This window comes from Enoplosus armatus, chromosome 19 (genome assembly GCF_043641665.1).
Source record: "Enoplosus armatus isolate fEnoArm2 chromosome 19, fEnoArm2.hap1, whole genome shotgun sequence".
Classification (NCBI taxonomy): Eukaryota; Metazoa; Chordata; class Actinopteri; order Centrarchiformes; family Enoplosidae; genus Enoplosus; species Enoplosus armatus.
Window position 1 is genome coordinate 1,440,281 of NC_092198.1, and position 19,720 is coordinate 1,460,000.

Below are 19,720 nucleotides of genomic sequence, written 5' to 3' on the forward strand. Positions count from 1 at the left end.
CTGAAGCTGGGAAATTCATTCCGCTGCTGATTATTGTTATAATAACACAGAAACAGGCACACAGGAGACATCTCGTTTCATTTAAAATGCACAGAAAACATTTTGGATGCTGACTCAAGATGACAAAGAGCAGGAAAAAAAACATAAAAACAAAATAAAAGCAGCTAAATGATGCTTCTAGTACAAATGAGAGGACGAGGGACCCTGAGTCCAACTCCCCAGTGAATTCAGTCTGATTATAGAGGTTACCACAAAAAGGGACAGAATCACGAGGCTTCTCACGTGCAGACCTCTCCAACATCAATTCAACACACCGATTAATAATTCAAGGATGTGTAAATCCTATTGAAGGATAACGTGTCATTCTGTACGATCCCACGAAAAGACCAAAACCAACAATGTGTCAGTCCGCCTCTCAACACCGCCTGACTTCCTGTCTGTGGCTCTCAGCTCACAGCCCATTGGTTCCTGCTGAAGACGCAAATCTTCACAAATATATGGTTTCATTTGTACAAATATTGCCAGACTTCCTTTTAGTTTCTGCATCCTGATGCCAAACACACAGTCAGCTGCTGCTACAGGTTTTAATTGTTCTGAACCTGGAGGGGTTATACTTAGCATGCATGCTCACATTCAGCAGCAGCCTAATTCATTTTCACATTTTCAACTGAGAGCCGTCCAACACGTCCAACCCGTCCTCTGTTGTGGTGCCAGTCGGCAGCAGCTGGGGGTGAATTGTTTGGCTCAAGGGCGTCGTGACCATTGTTGCTTTTCAATCTGGTCCGGGGAATTCAACTAGTCACCTTGCACGACTCTGAAGCGCAGAGTTAAAACAGTTTCAGACGCTTAAAGCTGATCAGACGGGCGCGTCTAATTGTGACTAATTAAAGAAGGTACTTTCCTCTCATTAATGCAGGTGACAGCTGGCTACATTAGCCGCCTTGAGTCACGACTCTCCTGTAATCCAGCGGTTTACAGCTGTGGGATGGCTAGCTGGCTCTCCATCTCAGAGCGAATCGAAAGGTTTCTGCTAGCTGATTTGCACTCGCAGGGTTCGTTTTGAGAGACGAAGCCTCGACATCAGCTCTTGTCTTGTCCACATCCAGCTGCGGTATCGGGTGATGTAGAAAAAGCTAGTTGGCGTTGCAGCCCGAACTATTCGACCGGCTGCTGTTACTGATTCAGAATCTACCTCAAAACTCTACAAACAGTCTGTAAAGCAGCGGCTCCCCAGAATATATTGATATATTTCTGACCGCTCACTGAACCTCGCAGGTCATCAAGATCTTCTAACTGGACTTAGAGAAGGACCCAGATGTGGTGAGAAAGCTTTTAGTTGGTGTCCAGGTTCATCTCTGCCTTTGAGTGGGTGGGAGGGACGTTTCTTCTTCTTCTTCTATCTGTTCCTTTCATCTTTGGTTATCTTTATTTATTACATCCCTCTGTACATGTTATTTGTTGTTGTATGCCCTTTAAAAACACATTTTTATATTTCTTGGAAAGCAAGCTGTGACTGAAAAGGAGGCTGTCAGCACATAACTATGTCATCCTGAACATATGGAGCACGCAGCAGGAGAAACACTCTCTCTTCACTAAAGACGTTAACATCCAGAACAATCTGACATTAAATCTGCTTAAATCATTTATAATCCCATTCTTCATGTTTACAGGCAAATGCTGTGGAGGGAGCGTTGAACAGGAAGCGGTGTCTGAAGAATAACGGGGTGATAAAAGACGTACTTGAGCACTTGTTTGGGGTTGAAACACAGGAGGCGAAGCTGGATGCAATATGAGGAGGTAATAAAAGCTCCTCCAGTAGACAAAAGGATGAGGACGCGGGTGTAGAGGCTATATGAGGCCAGCCAGACACTAAACTGTTCTCCTCTCCGAAAGGTTATTACATGAAATACGCCTGCAGTTGAACACAGTGGGAGAGTGACATTTGAATGACGCCACTTGGGATTCAGGATCTGCAATTTCATCGTCTGGGCTCTTCATCACGTCCAATCTCCTTCCTCGTAGGCCGCAACAACTCCTCCAGGTGTGTCTGAGAAACTGAGCCAGAAATAAGAGCTCTCCTCGTGGACGGGAGCGGCTGCGAAGGCAGGACCTGCCGCTGGGTAAATTGCAGCCGCTCCTCCAGATGGAACACACTCAGCCTGTAAGCGCTCAGCTGACACTTCCAGAGGACTCTTATTCAGCCCCTTTCATTGTTTGACTTCACAGCTGGGGATTTAGAAAAGGGACGAAGAATGATGGTGGGTTTCCTAAAGTACCAAAACGTCAAGAGGAGCAACTCTCCATCTATAACTTACACCGGTTTCCCATCATGCCACACCAAACCATAGGAGGCCATTAGCAGGTTGAACTCAGTGACCTCACCAGTCAAACACCAATCACGTCGTCTTTAACGCCTTTTTCAAAGCAAAGTGGGAAATGTTCCAGCTGCTCTTCTTTGACTCGTGTGATAATAAATAGATGAGAAGCAACACGAAGACGTCATCTTAGGCTTCTGAAAACTCTTCTTCTTCTTTTATCTAACAGAGTGAATGATCGAACAACATGACAGTCATTACCTAATTATAAGTTTAAATCATAATCACAACATTAATAACCATGTCTGATATCAATAAAAACCACAATATGGAACGTGTGTACAAAACTACAGAGACGTTCACTGTAACTTGTATACTTGTACTAATACACATGTTAATATAATCTAATTAAACCAGCTGACCACAGCCGGAGGCAGAGCTGCAGGAGCCTGCGGAGGACCTATCTTAAAGTCAAAGTGAGGACACCGCACCTCCCCTCCTGTCACCAGGACCTCATCTCCTGGCTCTGTGATTCATGTATACAGACTTTCATGGACTGACTGGCTTTCCTCTGCCTTTACAGGGAAAAATGGCACGTCACATAAAAGAGAGTTACGGTGTCATTGTGTGGACACGCTCCCCTTTGATCGGCACGCTCAATGGTTCCTACAACACAACAACTCACTTTAACGCCATCTGACGGACAACCAGGACGAGGTGGAAACAAACAAGAAGGGGGTCCATTTAGATCAGGTCTGGACTGGGAGGTCTGGCTGAAAGTAATCTCACAAGAAAAATGCCCAATATGGGTTATGACAGTTTATATATATATATATATATATATATATATATATATATATGTATATATTCAGGAAAATCGATTGAAGGTTTTTAGATTAAATAAAAACTTTACATTTAGCTCTAGGTGATACTGACAAACTCAGATATTAGAATATTTTAAAACAAATCAACAACAGCACCATGTAATCACTTCATGTGGGGATCACCACTGCTGCATTTGGAAAACCTCCTTTATGGAGCTCGATCACTCCAGTGTTTCAGCAGAAACAAGCTGTGAACACACAGCAGACATATCATCACCCTCTCAGTCCATGTAATGAACTTGTTTATACGTCCTGCCGACGTGGAGAGACACGGTCCTCCATGTGGAGTCGTGTTTGTGTCTCCTGGTGGATGAAGTCCAGTCTTCTCTCTCTGTTAGCTCTGGTTCTGGTCTCCTCCACCCCCTGAGGGAAACATCTGGCTCTTTAGCTGCTAAATGCTGCACGGTGTTCAGCAGCTGGTCTCAAACCGAGTCCGCCTGCTGTTTGTAGTGGACAGTGGGTTCATCACAGCTGGTTCAATGAAAACAGCTGGAAACAAGGTTGATGAGAGCCGTGAGAGTGAACCAAAACGGTACATCTAAAGAGCCGCAGAGTTGGGTGAGAACTATTTGTGGGCCTGTCGCCGATCAATTGTTAATACTGTGTAAAAAATATAGATGATAGCAGCTTCCAATATTACACATCCCAGAAAATACTGTATTTTATATAATACTGATATTGTATTAATTTACCTGCAATAAAGATATGAATCAGAAAATTGAAGAACATATTTGGTAACGCTGAGAAAATGCATCTTTTATTCTATTCAATGTGAGGACACTTTCTGATCTGATCTGCCTCATAATGGACTTGTTGTTGTTGTGATCCGGCGTGCTGGATCAGTGTTAGTGGTGAATACGGTTTTATTAAATTGACCTAACGGTAGAAATGTGCTTAGTCACCCTTTCATGGAAACAAACGTGAGATCTGTTCAGAGGTTCACTGAGACTCTGTATCCCAGACCGCCTCATCTCATCCAAACCTAAAACTGTTTCCGAGCAGCGTGTTTGACACATTAGTCTGGTGTCAGAATGTTTTACAGTCGAGTCCCGGCGGTCGTCTTCCTCTGCTGGCACTCCTTGATCTTGTCAGGAGTCTTTCCAGTATTATAATTACCTCTGCCCCCCCCCCCACACACACACACACACATCTGAATCGTCTGCAACAATCAGTTTGACTGGCAGAGCGGGGGAGTGTTCACTGGACATCAAAAATGTAAAGAGTTCATTAACGGGTATCTGCAAAGTCGTTCACAACGCCCTGGTTGAGGAAGTTAAAGTGAATAAAAAACATAAAGCTCTGCGGTCAGAGAGCAGTTTTGACTTTCAAATGACAACAGAACTAAAAACAGCATTATATATTGTCCAACTAACTCAAAGTACATTATTGACTGTTCTGATAGTGTTCAGGATACTTTTCTGATATGGTGGATATCAGTATATTACATTATATTATAGGAACTGTTTAATCAGTCCACACTCTGCAATAACAGGAGCTCCTGTTACTGTCTTAATGTAAGCATTGAATCTTTTCACAATAAGACTAACAGCAGTGTGCAGTGAGTTCTTTGGCCTGTGTTGTTGTTTGGTAAACACACACATACGTACAAACAGACACAGTGATATCGCAGCAGCAGCTCATCAGTTTGCCTCAAAAATGTTTCAAAGATCGAAAACATCAGCTTTCTAAATCTGCCATTCTGCCCTGAGATTCACCCTCCACACGGGGGCAACAATAGAAAAGGCAGAGAAACCAATCTCTCCATAGACCAAAATGCAATGCAGCCACAAGGTGTTAGATTCTGAGCAACAAGCACAGCTGAGATCAGTGACCCACATCACCCCCAGCTCAGTGACCACAGTTTAAAAGCTCCTCCTGTAGGCCCAGAGTGACTCGGGGTAACAGGTTCAGACCCCTTCACTGAGGCCACAATAAAATCACCAAAATAAGAGGAGGAGGCAGGCCGAACACATTAATTAGACATGCACTGAGCGTCGCAGACTGGTGACATCACAGACATCACGTGACACCTGTCATCTCCAAACACACAGAGAGTCGGTCACAAAAGGACGACAGAGATGATTACAGGTGCAACTGGTCTGTTACTGAGACAATACAGGACTACAGGTGCCTGCTGGATTTCCATGTTTACATTGTGGTGGAAGGAAGATTTCCATGTTTACGACTCAAGATGGCGACTAACTGTCTTACCGTATTATCAATAAATTGTCATCTTTCGAGCAAAAATGCCAAATATTGTACACTTCCAGCTTCTCAAATGTGAGAGTGTGCTGTGTTTCCTTGTCTTACATCAGTAAATTGAATATATTTGGACTTAAGACAAATATACGGCAGATTAATGAGCAACGTAAATAATCATTAGTTACAGCCATCGTCAGTTATATCGGTTTCACAGTATTTGGAAATCATAAACCAGTAACTATGGTAACTTCCACATTACATGAACATGGCAGTTAAGCTGGATTTCTGCTGTACACAACTGTGGCGTAGGTTTTATACCGATATTAAATTTGGGAGAAACTGGTATTGGATTGGAACTCGGTATCACACCAATAAACACACCTTTAATCTGAAGGAACCCGTCTGCTCACTGAAGCAGGAAGTGTCCACATTTTAGTGAAATCAGCTTCCTGAACTCCAAACATCAACCTCCAGCCTGTCATGGCTTCGGTTTCATCTTCTCCTTAATGCCACTTCGGTGTTTGTTTCTGTGGCCAGGTTATTGATGGTGCTGGATACATATCACCTGTTCTTCTATGTGTTGGTGTGCTGTAGTGCCCATTTCCTGACGTGGTGAGGTGAAGCCAATTTTCCACCTCGGTGGACAAAAAAAAAAAAGGTGCTCTTTTGTATTCTCGTCTAAATAACAGTTTCTTACGTTAATAAATATTTCAGCAAGTCACAGAATCCCTGAAGCAAGCCCCCACCCCGCCAAAATAAGGGTTGGCTTGATGAGAAGCAGCCTATGCAACATTAAGTGAAACAGAGAAAACAATTCAAATGTTTTATTCATCTCATTTGAATCTATGACATCTATTACATGTTCCCTTTAAACTGCTACAGCACTGACTCCATCTTAATAATTAAGTCCAGTCCCTCTCTAATGATCACGTATTGAGTGCAACTAATGGCCTCCCTGCTTTCTTGATTCACTCTACATTACTGTGATTGGTTGTCTGACTCTAAGTAACTTGCCTCTGTGAGGGAGACAGATTGGTGCCGTGTTAATGGAAGTCCTCATTAGATGTAAATGATTTCACTCCCTCCTCACCACTATCATCCGTTTCATTGACAACCGCTAAACATCAGTGAGCCGCTTCGCAGGAAAACGCCACTTTCTTCGCTATTAGTCACGACAAACTTTGCTGTAAAGAGGAAATTGCCTTCAGCCGTCTCAGCTGGGGAGGCCGTCCTCTGAGCGTTCAGTGAGAGCCAGATGGGATAACTTCATCCTTGTCAACTCAGGCTCACTTTCATCTCCATTTCCCAGCTGACGGTACCGTGTGCGAGGCGGTGACAGACGTTTACAGGCGGCTGTGGAGGCAGTTTTACGCTGAATGGACTCAGTGAGCTTTGAATGAAGGTTAAAGCAAATAATACAGGAAGCTGCAGCTCCTTGTGTAACGTAATGAAACACTCTCAGTGAATGTGGTGTTTCTTTCAACATAAAAGATTCTGAATAACCTGGTTACAACTGGTTCGCTGGGCCACAACACTACACAATGCACTGTATGTTTTAGAGCTGAAACAATTAACTGACTAATTGATTATCTGATCAACAGGAATTGAAAAGAACAATGATCCTCTGCTAAGCCCCGCCCCCTTTAGTCACTGTTGTAGCTGGTTGGCTGCAACTAACTATTATTGCCATTATCTTCACGATTCATCGATTAATTTAGTCTATAAAATGTGAAAAGATGTGACATCTCCACACTTCTTTTGTCCATCCACCAGTTTTTTTTTTTTTTTTTTTTTTTTTTCTTTTTTTTAGTGCGCATGCGCCGACGTGCATGCAGCCTGTTACAGTCGCTCCTGTTTGTTTTCGTCTTTTTCTTACTTTTTCTCCTCTATTTCTTTATTTAACTCAGAACTTTTTTAAGTACTGACTTTTGAAGTTGTGCCCTCTCCAAACATGCTGGTGGAGAGAGTTCTGGTACTTTTTTTCACTCTGGAATTACTTTCATTCAAACAACGGACAGTCGCGCAGCAACTTCTGGGCCGCTTTGTTTACTCCGGAGATCAGCTGATCGCTCTGAAGCCGGCCGGCTTGGAGACCAGATCATCGGAGATCCCCGCTGAAATCTGGAGAAAAACACGCAGAGGATGCAGAGGGGGAACGAAGCGACGAGGGAAGAGAGGTGGGTCGAGACAGCAGAGGTTTATGGAGAAAAGGAGATATAAGCCGTGTCTCCCCTCTCTCGTCATGGGCAACGTGAGATCGCTGGCAAACAAGATGGACGAGCTGACGGCGCTGGCCAGGAGTCAGAGGGAGTACCGGGAGTGTAGTTTAATGTGCTTTACGGAGACATGGCTGCACCAGGACATTCCCGACGACAACGTTTCCATCGACGGCTTTCAGACCGTCCGGGCCGACAGGGATTGCACCGGGAGCGGTAAGCGTAAAGGAGGGGGACTTGCCGTTCTCGTTAACAACCGGTGGTGCAATCCTTCCCACATCACCATCAAGGATAGTGTATGTTGCCCGGACATTGAACTGTTGGCTGTTGGACTCAGGCCGTATTATTTGCCCAGGGAATTCTCACATGCCATTGTTGTGACTGTTTACATCCCCCCCTCTGCCAACCCGAAGTCGGCGTGTGACGTCATTCACTCCGCCATAGCCCGTTTACAGACTCAACACCCGAATGCACTCATTGCTATTTCGGGTGACTTCAACCACGTCACCATGGCTAGGACACTTCCCACCTTCACACAGTATGTGAGCTGTCCCACTAGAGAGGAGAGGACCCTGGACTTGCTGTATGCTAACGTTAAGGATGCATACAGCTCCTCTCCCCTCCCCCCTCTGGGTAGGTCAGACCACAACCTAGTGCACCTCAACCCCTGTTATGTGCCTCTAGTCAAGAGCCAGCCTGCAACCACGAGGACAGTGAGGAGATGGTCAGAGGAGGCTTATGAGACACTTCAGGGATGTTTTGAGGTGACTGACTGGCAGGCGCTCTGTGAGCCGCATGGAGAGGACATTGATGGGCTCACAGAGTGCATCACAGACTACATCAACTTCTGTGTGGACTCCACTGTACCAGCAAGGACTGTCCATTGTTATTCTAACAACAAGCCATGGGTGACAAAGGACATCAAGGCCATACTGAACAAAAAGAAGAGGGCCTTCAGAGCTGGCAACAGAGACGAGGTGAGAACGATCCAGGGGGAACTGAAGGTAAAGATCAGGGAGGCCAAGGAGAAGTACAGGAGGAAGCTGGAGTGGAAACTCCAGCAGAACAACACCAGAGAGGTCTGGAGTGGAATGAGGACCATCACGGGTTACAGGCCGAGCAACAACAGAGGAGCTGAAGGCAGTGTGGACCGGGCCAACGAACTTAATCTGTTTTTCAACAGATTTGACTCTGTGGGCCCTGCTCAACCCCCCCATGACTCTTCTGCTGTCTGCCTCCAACCTTCACCTATTCCACTCCCCCCTCCCCCTCCTGCTCCTCACAGCCCCCCACCCCCCTGTGAGAGCTTTCCTCACACCTCGTCCCCCAGTCCCCAGGCTGACGGCACTCTTCAACCTGACGACACCACCCCTCCCCCACCGGTCACCTCTACAGTGTGCTTCACTGCCGACCATGTTAGAAGACAGCTGAGGAGACTCCACTCCAGCAAGGCTGCAGGCCCCGATGGTGTCAGCCCCAGGGTGCTTAAAGCCTGTGCCCCCCAGCTATGTGGAGTACTTCACCACGTCTTCAACATGAGCCTGAGTCTTCAGAGGGTCCCCGTGCTGTGGAAGACATCCTGCCTCGTTCCTGTTCCAAAGACGCCGCGACCCAGTGGCTCCAAGGACTACAGACCCGTGGCACTGACCTCCCACATCATGAAGACCCTGGAGAGACTCGTCCTAGAGCAGCTCCGGCCCTTGGTCAAGACACACTTGGACCCCCTTCAGTTCGCCTATCAGCCCCGACTTGGAGTGGAGGATGCCATCATCTACCTGCTCAACCGCGTCTACGCCCACCTGGACAAGCCGGCGAGCACTGTGAGAGTCATGTTCTTTGACTTCTCCAGTGCGTTCAACACCATCCGTCCGGCTCTACTGGGTGAGAAGCTGACGGAGATGCAGGTGGATGCCCCCCTTGTGTCCTGGATTGTCAACTACCTGACTGGCAGACCACAGTATGTGCGCTTACAACACTGTGTGTCAGACAGAGTGGTCAGCAACACCGGGGCCCCGCAGGGGACTGTCCTCTCTCCCTTCCTCTTCACCGTCTACACCACGGACTTCAGCTACTGCACTGAGACCTGCCATCTTCAGAAGTTTTCTGACGACTCAGCAATAGTTGGATGTATCAGTAAGGGTGATGAAGAGGAGTACAGGGCTGCTGTGGACAACTTTGTCACATGGTGCGAGCAGAACCATCTACAGCTCAACGTGACAAAGACAAAGGAACTGACTGTGGATCTGAGGAGGACCAAGGCGCCGATGACCCCTGTTTCCATCCAGGGGGCCAGTGTGGACATTGTAGAGGATTACAAGTATCTGGGAGTTCACATAGACAATAAACTGGACTGGGTAAAGAACACTAATGCCCTCTACAGGAAGGGCCAGAGCCGTCTCTACTTTCTGAGGCGGCTGAGGTCCTTCAACATCTGCCGGACTATGCTGAGGATGTTTTATGAGTCTGTGGTGGCCAGTGCTATCCTCTATGCTGTTGCATGCTGGGGCAGCAGGCTGAGGGTGGCGGACTCCAACAGACTAAACAAACTGATCCGCAAGGCCAGTGACGTTGTGGGGGTGCAGCTGGACTCTCTGACGGTGGTGTCAGAGAGGAGGATGCTGTCTAAGCTGCGGGGCATCTTGGACAATGTTTCACATCCTCTCCATGACGTACTGGTCGGACACAAGAGCACCTTCAGTGGGAGACTCATTGCTCCCAAATGCACAACTGAGCGACACAGGAAATCATTCCTGCCTGTGGCCATCAGACTGTTTAACTCCTCTCTCTGAATGTCAGAAACTCAGGAAGAGACTGGAATCCGTATCTGTATCTACCTCACCTGTTCATACACCACCTCACTATTTATTCAAAATGTTTAAGTGCAATACATATATAGTCACACACTTTAGTGCAACACATACATACATATACATTGTTATTGTATATATTTTTACCTCATTTCACTTAAATACTGTAAATGTGTATATTTTGTATTTTCATTTCATTTTTCATTTCACCTCATTTCACTTAAATACTGTAAATGTGTATATTTTGTATTTTGTATTTCTTATTTTTATATTTTGTACAAACTTTTAGTTCTAAATTATGCTACTTTCTACTCTTGAATGGGAGCACCGGTACTGTACAATTTCCCCCCGGGGATCAATAAAGTATTTCTGATTCTGATTTCTGATTCAGTCTGAAGACGTGCGCGTCACTTCAGCGCTGAACAGACCTGTAAACGCCGACCGGTCGCTGCTTCCAGCTTCTCCAAACTGAGGATTTGCTGCTTTTCTCTGTTTGTTTTTTTTGAATTGTGAACTGAATATCTTGGGTTTGTGCTGCTGGTTGGTATATATACACATTTCATTTTCACAGAACAAATGATTAATGAAAATAAGCAGCCTTAGCATTTGTTCCACGCTATTTGCAGCTGCTTTTGAATATATCGTGACGATGTTTATGCAGAAAGTCTATTTGGCCCATTTTACTCTAATCAAACTCTATTTGGTTTTAAGCCCAAAAAATGATCAATTTTCACATTTGCCTACAAGCTCCCAGCTGCAGCAGCTGAATACATTAAACTGAGTCAACACATATTTTTACACAAACACCAATAATCCTGTCTTGCCGTCATGGGAAATTGGGTGGCATTAAAACTTCTTTAAGTTAATGTAGCAACTGTCTCGGAAGCCCCTTAAGCTTTATTTCCAGAGGACTAATATTACCCAACGGTTGTCCAGCGGTAAGAAAACTTAAAACACAATATGGTGATTTAATCCCACAGAAATCTGCTGTGTCTTTAATCTGCAGAGAACACAGAGGTTCCCTGATAATACTAATCCCAGGCGACTCAAATCCAGCCAGAATCTGAAAGGAATTATGATTTTCTGTTTCTACTCATGTCAGCTTTATTTAAATATTTGTGTCCCTGCACCCACAACAAGCTCAGGAGGATCCCTCCGCCTTGGTCTGCCCAGGGTTTCTCTCTTTCTTTTGTATACTATTTTCTGTCCATTATATTTTATTCTTGTTTTGCTTTCTGGCGTCAACGCTGGAGAACATTTTAATTGTCATGAACTGACGCTGAGCACAGAAGCTGTTGTCTGTGTGAAAGATTTAAACTTTTAATAACCACCTTTACAAGAGGGGGCCGAGAAAACAACATAAACATGATAAAAGAACTTCAGCAGGTAAAATGTCCCCATTTAATCAGTGTGTAGGAAAATAATGAAGAAATATCTACATATACACTACATTGATATGCAGGATAGTTTTCCCATCCAGCTCAAAACGGAGACATTGGACAAGACGTCACATGGGGGACAGCAGCCGAACTAGATCAGGTTCCTAATGAGGTCAGAGGAGACCAGGACCAGACAACAATGAGGGGAAAAAACAGGGATCAGCGACAAACTGTCTTTAGCTAACGGCTAGAATCTTACCTTAACTTCGTCATGGAGACTACAGGCGCTGTAGTGTAACCTGAGACTGGTTTCAACTGCATGTAACTTAAACGTGTAGTAAACTATACATACTAATGTCTGTTTCATCAACAGCTGAGCGAAAGTGATTCCAGCCATCATGTCAGTATCCATGCTGATGTTTCACACACATGTTAACACATGCAAATATGGCTTTCTACCAGTTCTGTTAATAATCTAACATCCAGTTCAGTTCAATTCTATTTATACGGCGCCAGATCACAACAAAAGTCACCTCAGCAGACTCGACCGACTCTTTATAATAACTTCCCAACATGAGCACAACATCTAGATGTTCCACCTATTTGAACACATAACATCCATCTCTCCCTGTAACTGAACGGCTCTACCTGTGGGGGCCATTTTCCCCCACAGTGTGGCCCCCACTCGGCGGATCCCTTTACTCACCGTGCTGAGCTGATTGCTGAGCAGCAGCGTCCCCGTCAGCTCCCTCAGCGACTCCTCCACTCGCCTCCTGAACTCTGCCGACGGCAGCCTCTGAGAGCAGAAGAGGTCCATCGCTCCGGCTGCGACCCGGCAGGCCCGCGGGACGAGGTCTCGAGGTCCCAGCGGAGGGGGGTCCCTGCACGCCGCCACCACCGAGTCAAGGAGCTGGCACACAGAGTCCACCAACACTGACCCTGCATCCCCATCAGGGCCGAACCACAGTGACTCCAGGCCCCTGCGGTCCCCTTCTACTCGGTGCAGGGAACACAGCGACTGCAGGAACTGCACGTGAGGAAGTGTGGCGTTCCCACGAGGACTCCACTGACGACTGGAGGGAACTGGCGGCTGAGGGGGAGTGATGGCAGGTTGGGGGTCATGTAGCAGGAGTTCAGGAGTCTCTGAGTCGCAGCCTGGTTGAAGGTCTTCGCTGTTCGCCACACTTTCTGGACCAAACAGATCCTGTGAAACGTCCATCGTGTTGTCAAGACCTGGAAGATTTTACACAGAAAAGTCAAGGATGAGGATCTGGATCAGGATCTGGATCAGGATCTGGATCAGTCCTGCTCAATCTAAACCACATCCGTTCATATCTGTTTATACATTTTATATGTATACATTAACTCAAGTACTGTACTTCAGTACAACTTTGAGGTACTTGTACTTTTCATTTCCATTTTCTGCTTGTATATATATATATATATATATATATACATATGTGTATATATATACATACATACGTGTGTGTGTGTGTGTGTGTGTGTCAATAAGGAGACAAGCTCAAATAAACTAAGGTTATTAAGAACAAGTTCATTTCTAGACAGTTTTTACTAAAATTACAGACAAAAACATTTAATAACATATCAGGGTAGAAAACGACGAGCCTGACTTTTATAAATTAAATTAAATTTAAGAACTTTGAAGGCTTTTTTGTTGAGGAAACAGAAATGTGTGCTTTTTAAAACACTTCAAGAGCTGCAGATCTGGTAAAACCACAGAGAACCACACAGAAACATTATTTAACCTTTTGTAGTCTGCTTCAGCTGTGTTTAAATAAACTTTACATCACAGGATTTTCTGCTTTTCCTCCTATTTATTTATCTGTAATTTGAGTATCTTTGTGTTTTGAACTGTTGGTCAGACAAAATAAGTCATTTGGAGACATTAAGTTTGGGCTCTGGGAAACTGTGATGAGCATTTTTAACAATTCTCTGACATTTTATAGACTTAGTGATTAATCAGTTAATCACCCTAAAATGCAACATGAAAACTTTCAGAGAAGCTGCTCCACAACGTCTCCGCTTCCACTCTGCACTGAGAGCCAGTTGACAGAATTTACATATCGTTAATATTGTTTTTGTATGATGAGAAACCGTGAAATATTATTACACCTCGACGTCACACCAGCGTCTCCAGTCTGTATAACACACACTGAACAGCTATAAAACTATCACCTCCACACTCATGAGCTTTATGTGAGTAATCATCAGCAGCCCGGTGAGATGAGGAGGAGGAGGAGGAGGAGGACTCAGGTCAGGACGGACCTCCAGATCTCCTCTGCTCAGACTAAAGGCATCACAAAGACACACTCGGTGCTGTATATCTCACCTCCTGCCTGTTAAACCTGAGACTCTACAGGCCTCTGAATGAATTCAACTTTTACCTTTCAAGGGTGAAACTTTGAACAAAATACAGTAGTAGTATTATCAGAGGCAGAAGATACACTCTCACTTCTACAACAATTCTACTTATATGACTAACACTCTACTCGAATAACCTACAGTGTTGGAATGTAACTAAGTACATTTACTCAAGTACTTGTACTTTACTTGAGCCTTCTTTTTCTTTTTCACTACATTTATTTGAGTTACTTTATAAATTAAGACTTTGTACAATAAGTTCATAATGAGCTCCACTTCAACCAGCTACAGCAGTAGTAATAATAATAATAATAATAGTAATAATAGTAGTCAGTCACAGGCGACATTTTAAATGTACACTTTAAGTACATTTTCCTTATTATAGTTCCATACTTTTACTTTACTTTTTATTTTCAATGCAGGACTTCTACTGGGACAGAGTATTTTAACAGTGTGGTATTAGTACTTTTACTGAAGAACCTCCATCCATGGAGGAGGGCCTACCTGCTGCCTCCGCGGTGCTCTTGGTGTTGGAGGTCCCTCTGTTGATCAGTAATTCCTGCCGCAGCCTCAGCACCTCCTGCTGCAGCTCCTGGGCTTTTCTCTTCCAGCCTTCGTCCTGGTTCTTCAGCCTGCAGGACAAAGCCTCCGCGTACTCTCTGCCACTCATCCCCGAGGGCTTGTTCTTTATCATGGCCACTGCCAGGGCGACTTTGGCTTTCATGAAGACCCAGTCCGCTTGACTCGCTCCTAAAACAGAGTGAGGACAGTTTGAGGAAAGTCAGCCAACAACAACAACAACAACAACTCCACAGGGGCCAGTGAACCTCGAAATTCAGCACGTTCATCATTTTATCAGAAAATATGTGTTTTACAAAAAGAGTTAAATCTCAAAGTAATGGTTTGTTTTGCTGAGGCGTACGGGAAAGTACAGAAACTAAACTTGTGTGGAGTTTAAACGATTGCTCGGTTAGTCGATAAACAGAAAATGTATCTGAAATAACTTTGCCAAAATGCCAGAATCACTTAATTCCAGCTTCTTACTCGATGATTTGTTGCTTTGCTTTGTCTCATATGACAGTAAACTGAATATATTTGGGTTCCGGACAAAAGAAGCAGTTAATAGAGTCACTTTGGCCTTTTCATGCTATTTTCTGACATTTTATCGATCAATCGATCAATCGTTTGCAGTTCCACATGCTTTCACATTTGGCTGCCAGTTGTTGGTTTGCAAAATTAAAAAAAAAATGTTTTGGTAAATTGCAGTACTCATACTACTTGCAATATGTGGGAGGTGTATTTATCATCAGTGTCAGCACTTTTAGTTAAAACAGTTTATTAGTCTGAAGCAAAAAAAAAAGTCAATAATAAAAAAAATAATAATAATAAAATTAAAGTCAGAAATCACTTCTTAAATTTTTAAAAGCTTTCAAACCTGCAACCAAACAACTGAACTTCTCTGTAAAGTCTCCGCAGCCTGAATGGACCAGTTTCTTTAGGCTACAGCTAAATGGTCACTTGCTAGCTTTCAAATCTTCCAAGTAAAACCAAAAGTGTCCATCTCGCTTTACAGATCAGTTTATAAATATATAACTAATAACACTATATATATATATATATATATATATATATATAACAGCCTAATCTACTTTAAACTGAACTGCAGCTAGCTGAAGTTACCTGCTGCATGGCTAACGCTAGCTAAAGAGCAATACAACAACACAGTTTCTGCTAACTGTTCATCAGACGAGTCACCGTCACATCACCACCTCAAATTATTCCCCTTTACTGTCAAACTAATGAATTACCTTCTAAATGTCCTTCCTTGCTTTCCATCGCTCGCCGTTTGTTCCCCTTAAAGTTCGCGATGCTAATTTAGCTTCACCGGCCGGACAGGTGTTACAGCGAAATCTGTGACCCGTCAGATTGAGTGACACTGAGAGGTCCGCCATGTTAGCTACGTCGATACTCCTGTTATCACAGCTGTCAGAGAATGAGCCTGTTCAATATCATCTGTCATTTTTACAGAATATTTCATTCAAGTTATTTATTTAATAACTTAATGTATATCAAATAAGATAACCCCATTTCAAAAATTTGTTTTTTTGTTAATATTTTTCAAAACATAAGAGATAATATTTTACAGTTGGTCTCACAGCTATTAAAATATGTGACTGCAGTAGTTTCATATGATTCTTATTGTTCGTACATCTGTTTCAAAAGATAAAAAAAATGTAATTAATGGTTAAACAGTTGGCATACTTACCTAAAATGAATGGGAAACTGGTGCAATAGTTAGCTAAAAGTAATGGATAAATGGTTAAAGTAGTTGACTTAATATTTACCTGATATTAATGGATAAAGACACCAGACTGGTTACTGACACAGTTCCTGTTGGAGCATCATGAGAATATTATAATGATTTTTCCTTGATTTTCCTTTTTTTTTTGGTCTTTTTGCGTTTGTTTTTCTCTCCCTGGGTTAAACTAACAGTATCCTAATTCACTGAAAATTGTCAGAATTTGCATACAGTGATTGTTAACCTTTTGAAAGTTTCCTGAATGACATTTTCAAGGGTCCTCGATGTGTAAGAACGTTGTTGTCGAAACACGTCTGACTGCTTCAACAAGCCCGACAGAATCACCGGCTCATTATCTGCAGCAACAGGCGTCCCTCCTCTGGATCTGATCTCAGGCAGCTCGCTGTGCTTCACTTGTTTTTATTTATTTATTTCTTATTAGTGCAGCAGTCATTTTGGACTGCAGGCCAAATTCCCATGTTGTTTTCCTTCATTTAAATCCCACATGTGGGTGTGGGGGCCCTTCAAGGGTCAGTTAAATTGGGGTTTAGATGAATATATGCTACCTTTTATTTCTACTCCTCTATATTACAGAGGGAAATATTGTACTTTTAACTCCACTGTGTATTTAACAAATAGTCACTTTACAAATTCAGATGTTAAATACAAAACACATGATGTGTGTAAGGAGCCTTTGTTTCTGCATAATGAGTACTTAAACTTCTGATACCTTCATAGTACTTTCACTTAAGTAAGATTTTGAATTCTCAAACAGGATTTATCTGAGGCTACTTTGAAAGTTTGAAGCTCCACAAACTTCCACATTGGATGAAGACGGACCGCAGCGAGGCTTTTGTCAGGAGGAATATCTTTTAGTTGAGTAAATCACAGTAAAGTATTTCAAGGTGTCTGCCGAAACGACCGGAGCAGCTCCTCTTCATTTGGAGAAGCAGCAGCTCGATGCAGAGGTCCTGCTGGATCACCGAGTCCCTCACCTTCTCACGGAGAGCGAGGCCGGCCGCTTTCCCAAGGAATCTCATTTTGGCCAAGAGTGTCCGTGATGAGATTCCCTCGGTCGGCGCAGAGCCCGCAGACGTGCAGGTGAAGGTCAGGAGGAGCTCGGCTGGAGAGTGGGGAGCTTTGCTTTGTGACTCAGCAACACGATCAATACTGCGCCTGCTGGAGCTGCACAATGTGGATGTGACGTGCCGCCTGGACGCTGGGAGGTGAAATGAAGTGTGATAAATGATTTGTGCATAAAGTCTCACTTTGTTTGTACGTGCTGCAAGAATAGAACCTGAAGATGAATATTGTTTGCCAAAAGAAAAGTAATCTCCAATTGATTTTTCAACGAGCCATGACTCAAAAGTAATAAGCTGCCAAAGGGAAGCACCAGACCTGCGACCAGCTCCTCCTCAAGGCTCCTCACAGGTCGCCAGTTTGCTCCTGGTCTCATGATCAACATGCTAACATGCTGATGTTCCTCATCCCGGCGGTCACACTGCAAAGTAACAGAAGCAGTTGGGCGAGCTAACCGTTAGCTCCCAGAGCTTCTCTCTGCTGCTCTGTTGTCACTGACATTTTGTTCGCCATCTTGTTCAATTAATTATTACGTAGGGAGAATAAAGCTTCCTGAGCTAACAACACTTGTTCACAGAAAGACGGCTCGTGAACTCGGCCTTTAACATGCTAACACTTGCTAATTAGCACTAAACTAAACACACACATGTCACTAGTGTCAGATATTTGTGTATAAACCAAAGTATTGGACAAATTAAAAAGTTGACCTGATGATGGCGCTAGATTAGAAGTTCAGGGATCAGAGTTATTACAGCTCATCCTGTCGGGGACACGTTATTGTGACACATTATATTCTGTGTCAAAACAGCATCCACCATTTACAGCTGCACAGCTTTGAACCTGATCCAGGAGCTTCAGGTAAAAATATACCTGAAAATATTTACTTGGTTAATTTACTTCAAATATTAACATTGTTTGAGAAACAAAAGGAATGCTGGGATAGCTTTCCAGGCCCCCATATCACCCTGAATACAGGTATATTTACTGGGAGGATGCACCAACTTATTAGCCTCAGTGGGGGAAAAAGGCTCTATTCATTTTCTAATAATTTAATATTCAATACATTGATGGAATCTGCTTAGAGATCACTTTGTACAGATGCTAAGTAGTAAGGTTTCCTGTAATGTCTAAAACATCAGCATATGAACATCGACCCTCCTTCCTCTGAAGGATAATGTTTCTCCTCCATCACATGTATCTGGCAGCCAGTCATCTTTCCTGTGAAACCATTTCCTGGTTCCAGCTGTTCAGATGCAGATGTGCTGAATGCTGTTAATAATTGTAATGTCTTGTTAATAATGTGGAGCTTTGTGAAGGCGTCACTTTGGGCTCTGGGTCATTGTGACCAAACAATCCATCCATTAATGATTCATCCACAATGAACTAATAATCATTCGCTGATAGTTCAGAATGAGCTCCACCTCAACTCCAACAGTAACATCCTGCTTCACATTAATGAGGAGGAATAATCCTCTAATGACAGAATCTATAACAGGAGGACAGACACAGGAGGACAGACACAGGAGGACAGACACAGGAGTTATTTTACTTGTAACACAGTATTTTTACAGCGTTGTATTAGTACTTTTACTTGAGTAAAGGATCTGAGTACTCCCTCCCTGGGTCCCTGGTTGTGTCTCTCTCCTTCAGCTCTTCAGGAAACTCTGATCAGATATTTAAAACGTGAAGTCTGGAGGGAGAGAGGAGCTGCAGCCTCCTCGGCTGGTCTCAGGTCAGGGAGCTGTCCGCGGTGCTGAAGTAACGGACCCTGTTAGCCTGTTAGCCTGTTAGCCCCTCTGCAGAGGAAACCCTCGGGCATTATGACCCAGCAGAGGGCCTCCATGCAAGTGCTTCAGAGGGAGAGAGAGGAAGCTTTCTGGTGAGAGAGAGGGGGGGGGGGGGGGGGCAGAGAGAGAGAGTTTGATGGAGGGGAGGGAGAGAGATGTTCAGTATGTGATATTTAGACACGTTATATATTATATAGATATATTTTTAAAGGTATTTTGATATTCATTCATTGTGATTAACAGTGGAAGTACATTTACTCAAGTACTGTACTGACGTATATCCAATTTATGCTACTTTATACTTCTACTCTAATAACACTTCAGAGGGAAGTACTTTTTACTGCACTACGTTCATAGAGCTGCTACAGT

General features: G+C 43.8%; 1 protein-coding gene across 1 annotated transcript in view; it reads right to left on the reverse strand.

The window, feature by feature from the left end:
• Nucleotides 1-16,021, reverse strand: part of mei4 (meiosis-specific, MEI4 homolog (S. cerevisiae)) — a 57,757-nt gene extending 41,736 nt beyond the window's left edge. The window contains exons 1-3 of the mRNA XM_070926286.1: nt 15,994-16,021; nt 14,690-14,935; nt 12,510-13,036 (exon numbers count right to left, since the gene is read on the reverse strand). Coding sequence (XP_070782387.1) covers nt 12,510-13,036; nt 14,690-14,935; nt 15,994-16,021 — 801 coding nt within the window. The remainder of the gene's footprint in view (nt 1-12,509; nt 13,037-14,689; nt 14,936-15,993) is intronic.
• Nucleotides 16,022-19,720: the final 3,699 nt, after the last annotated feature.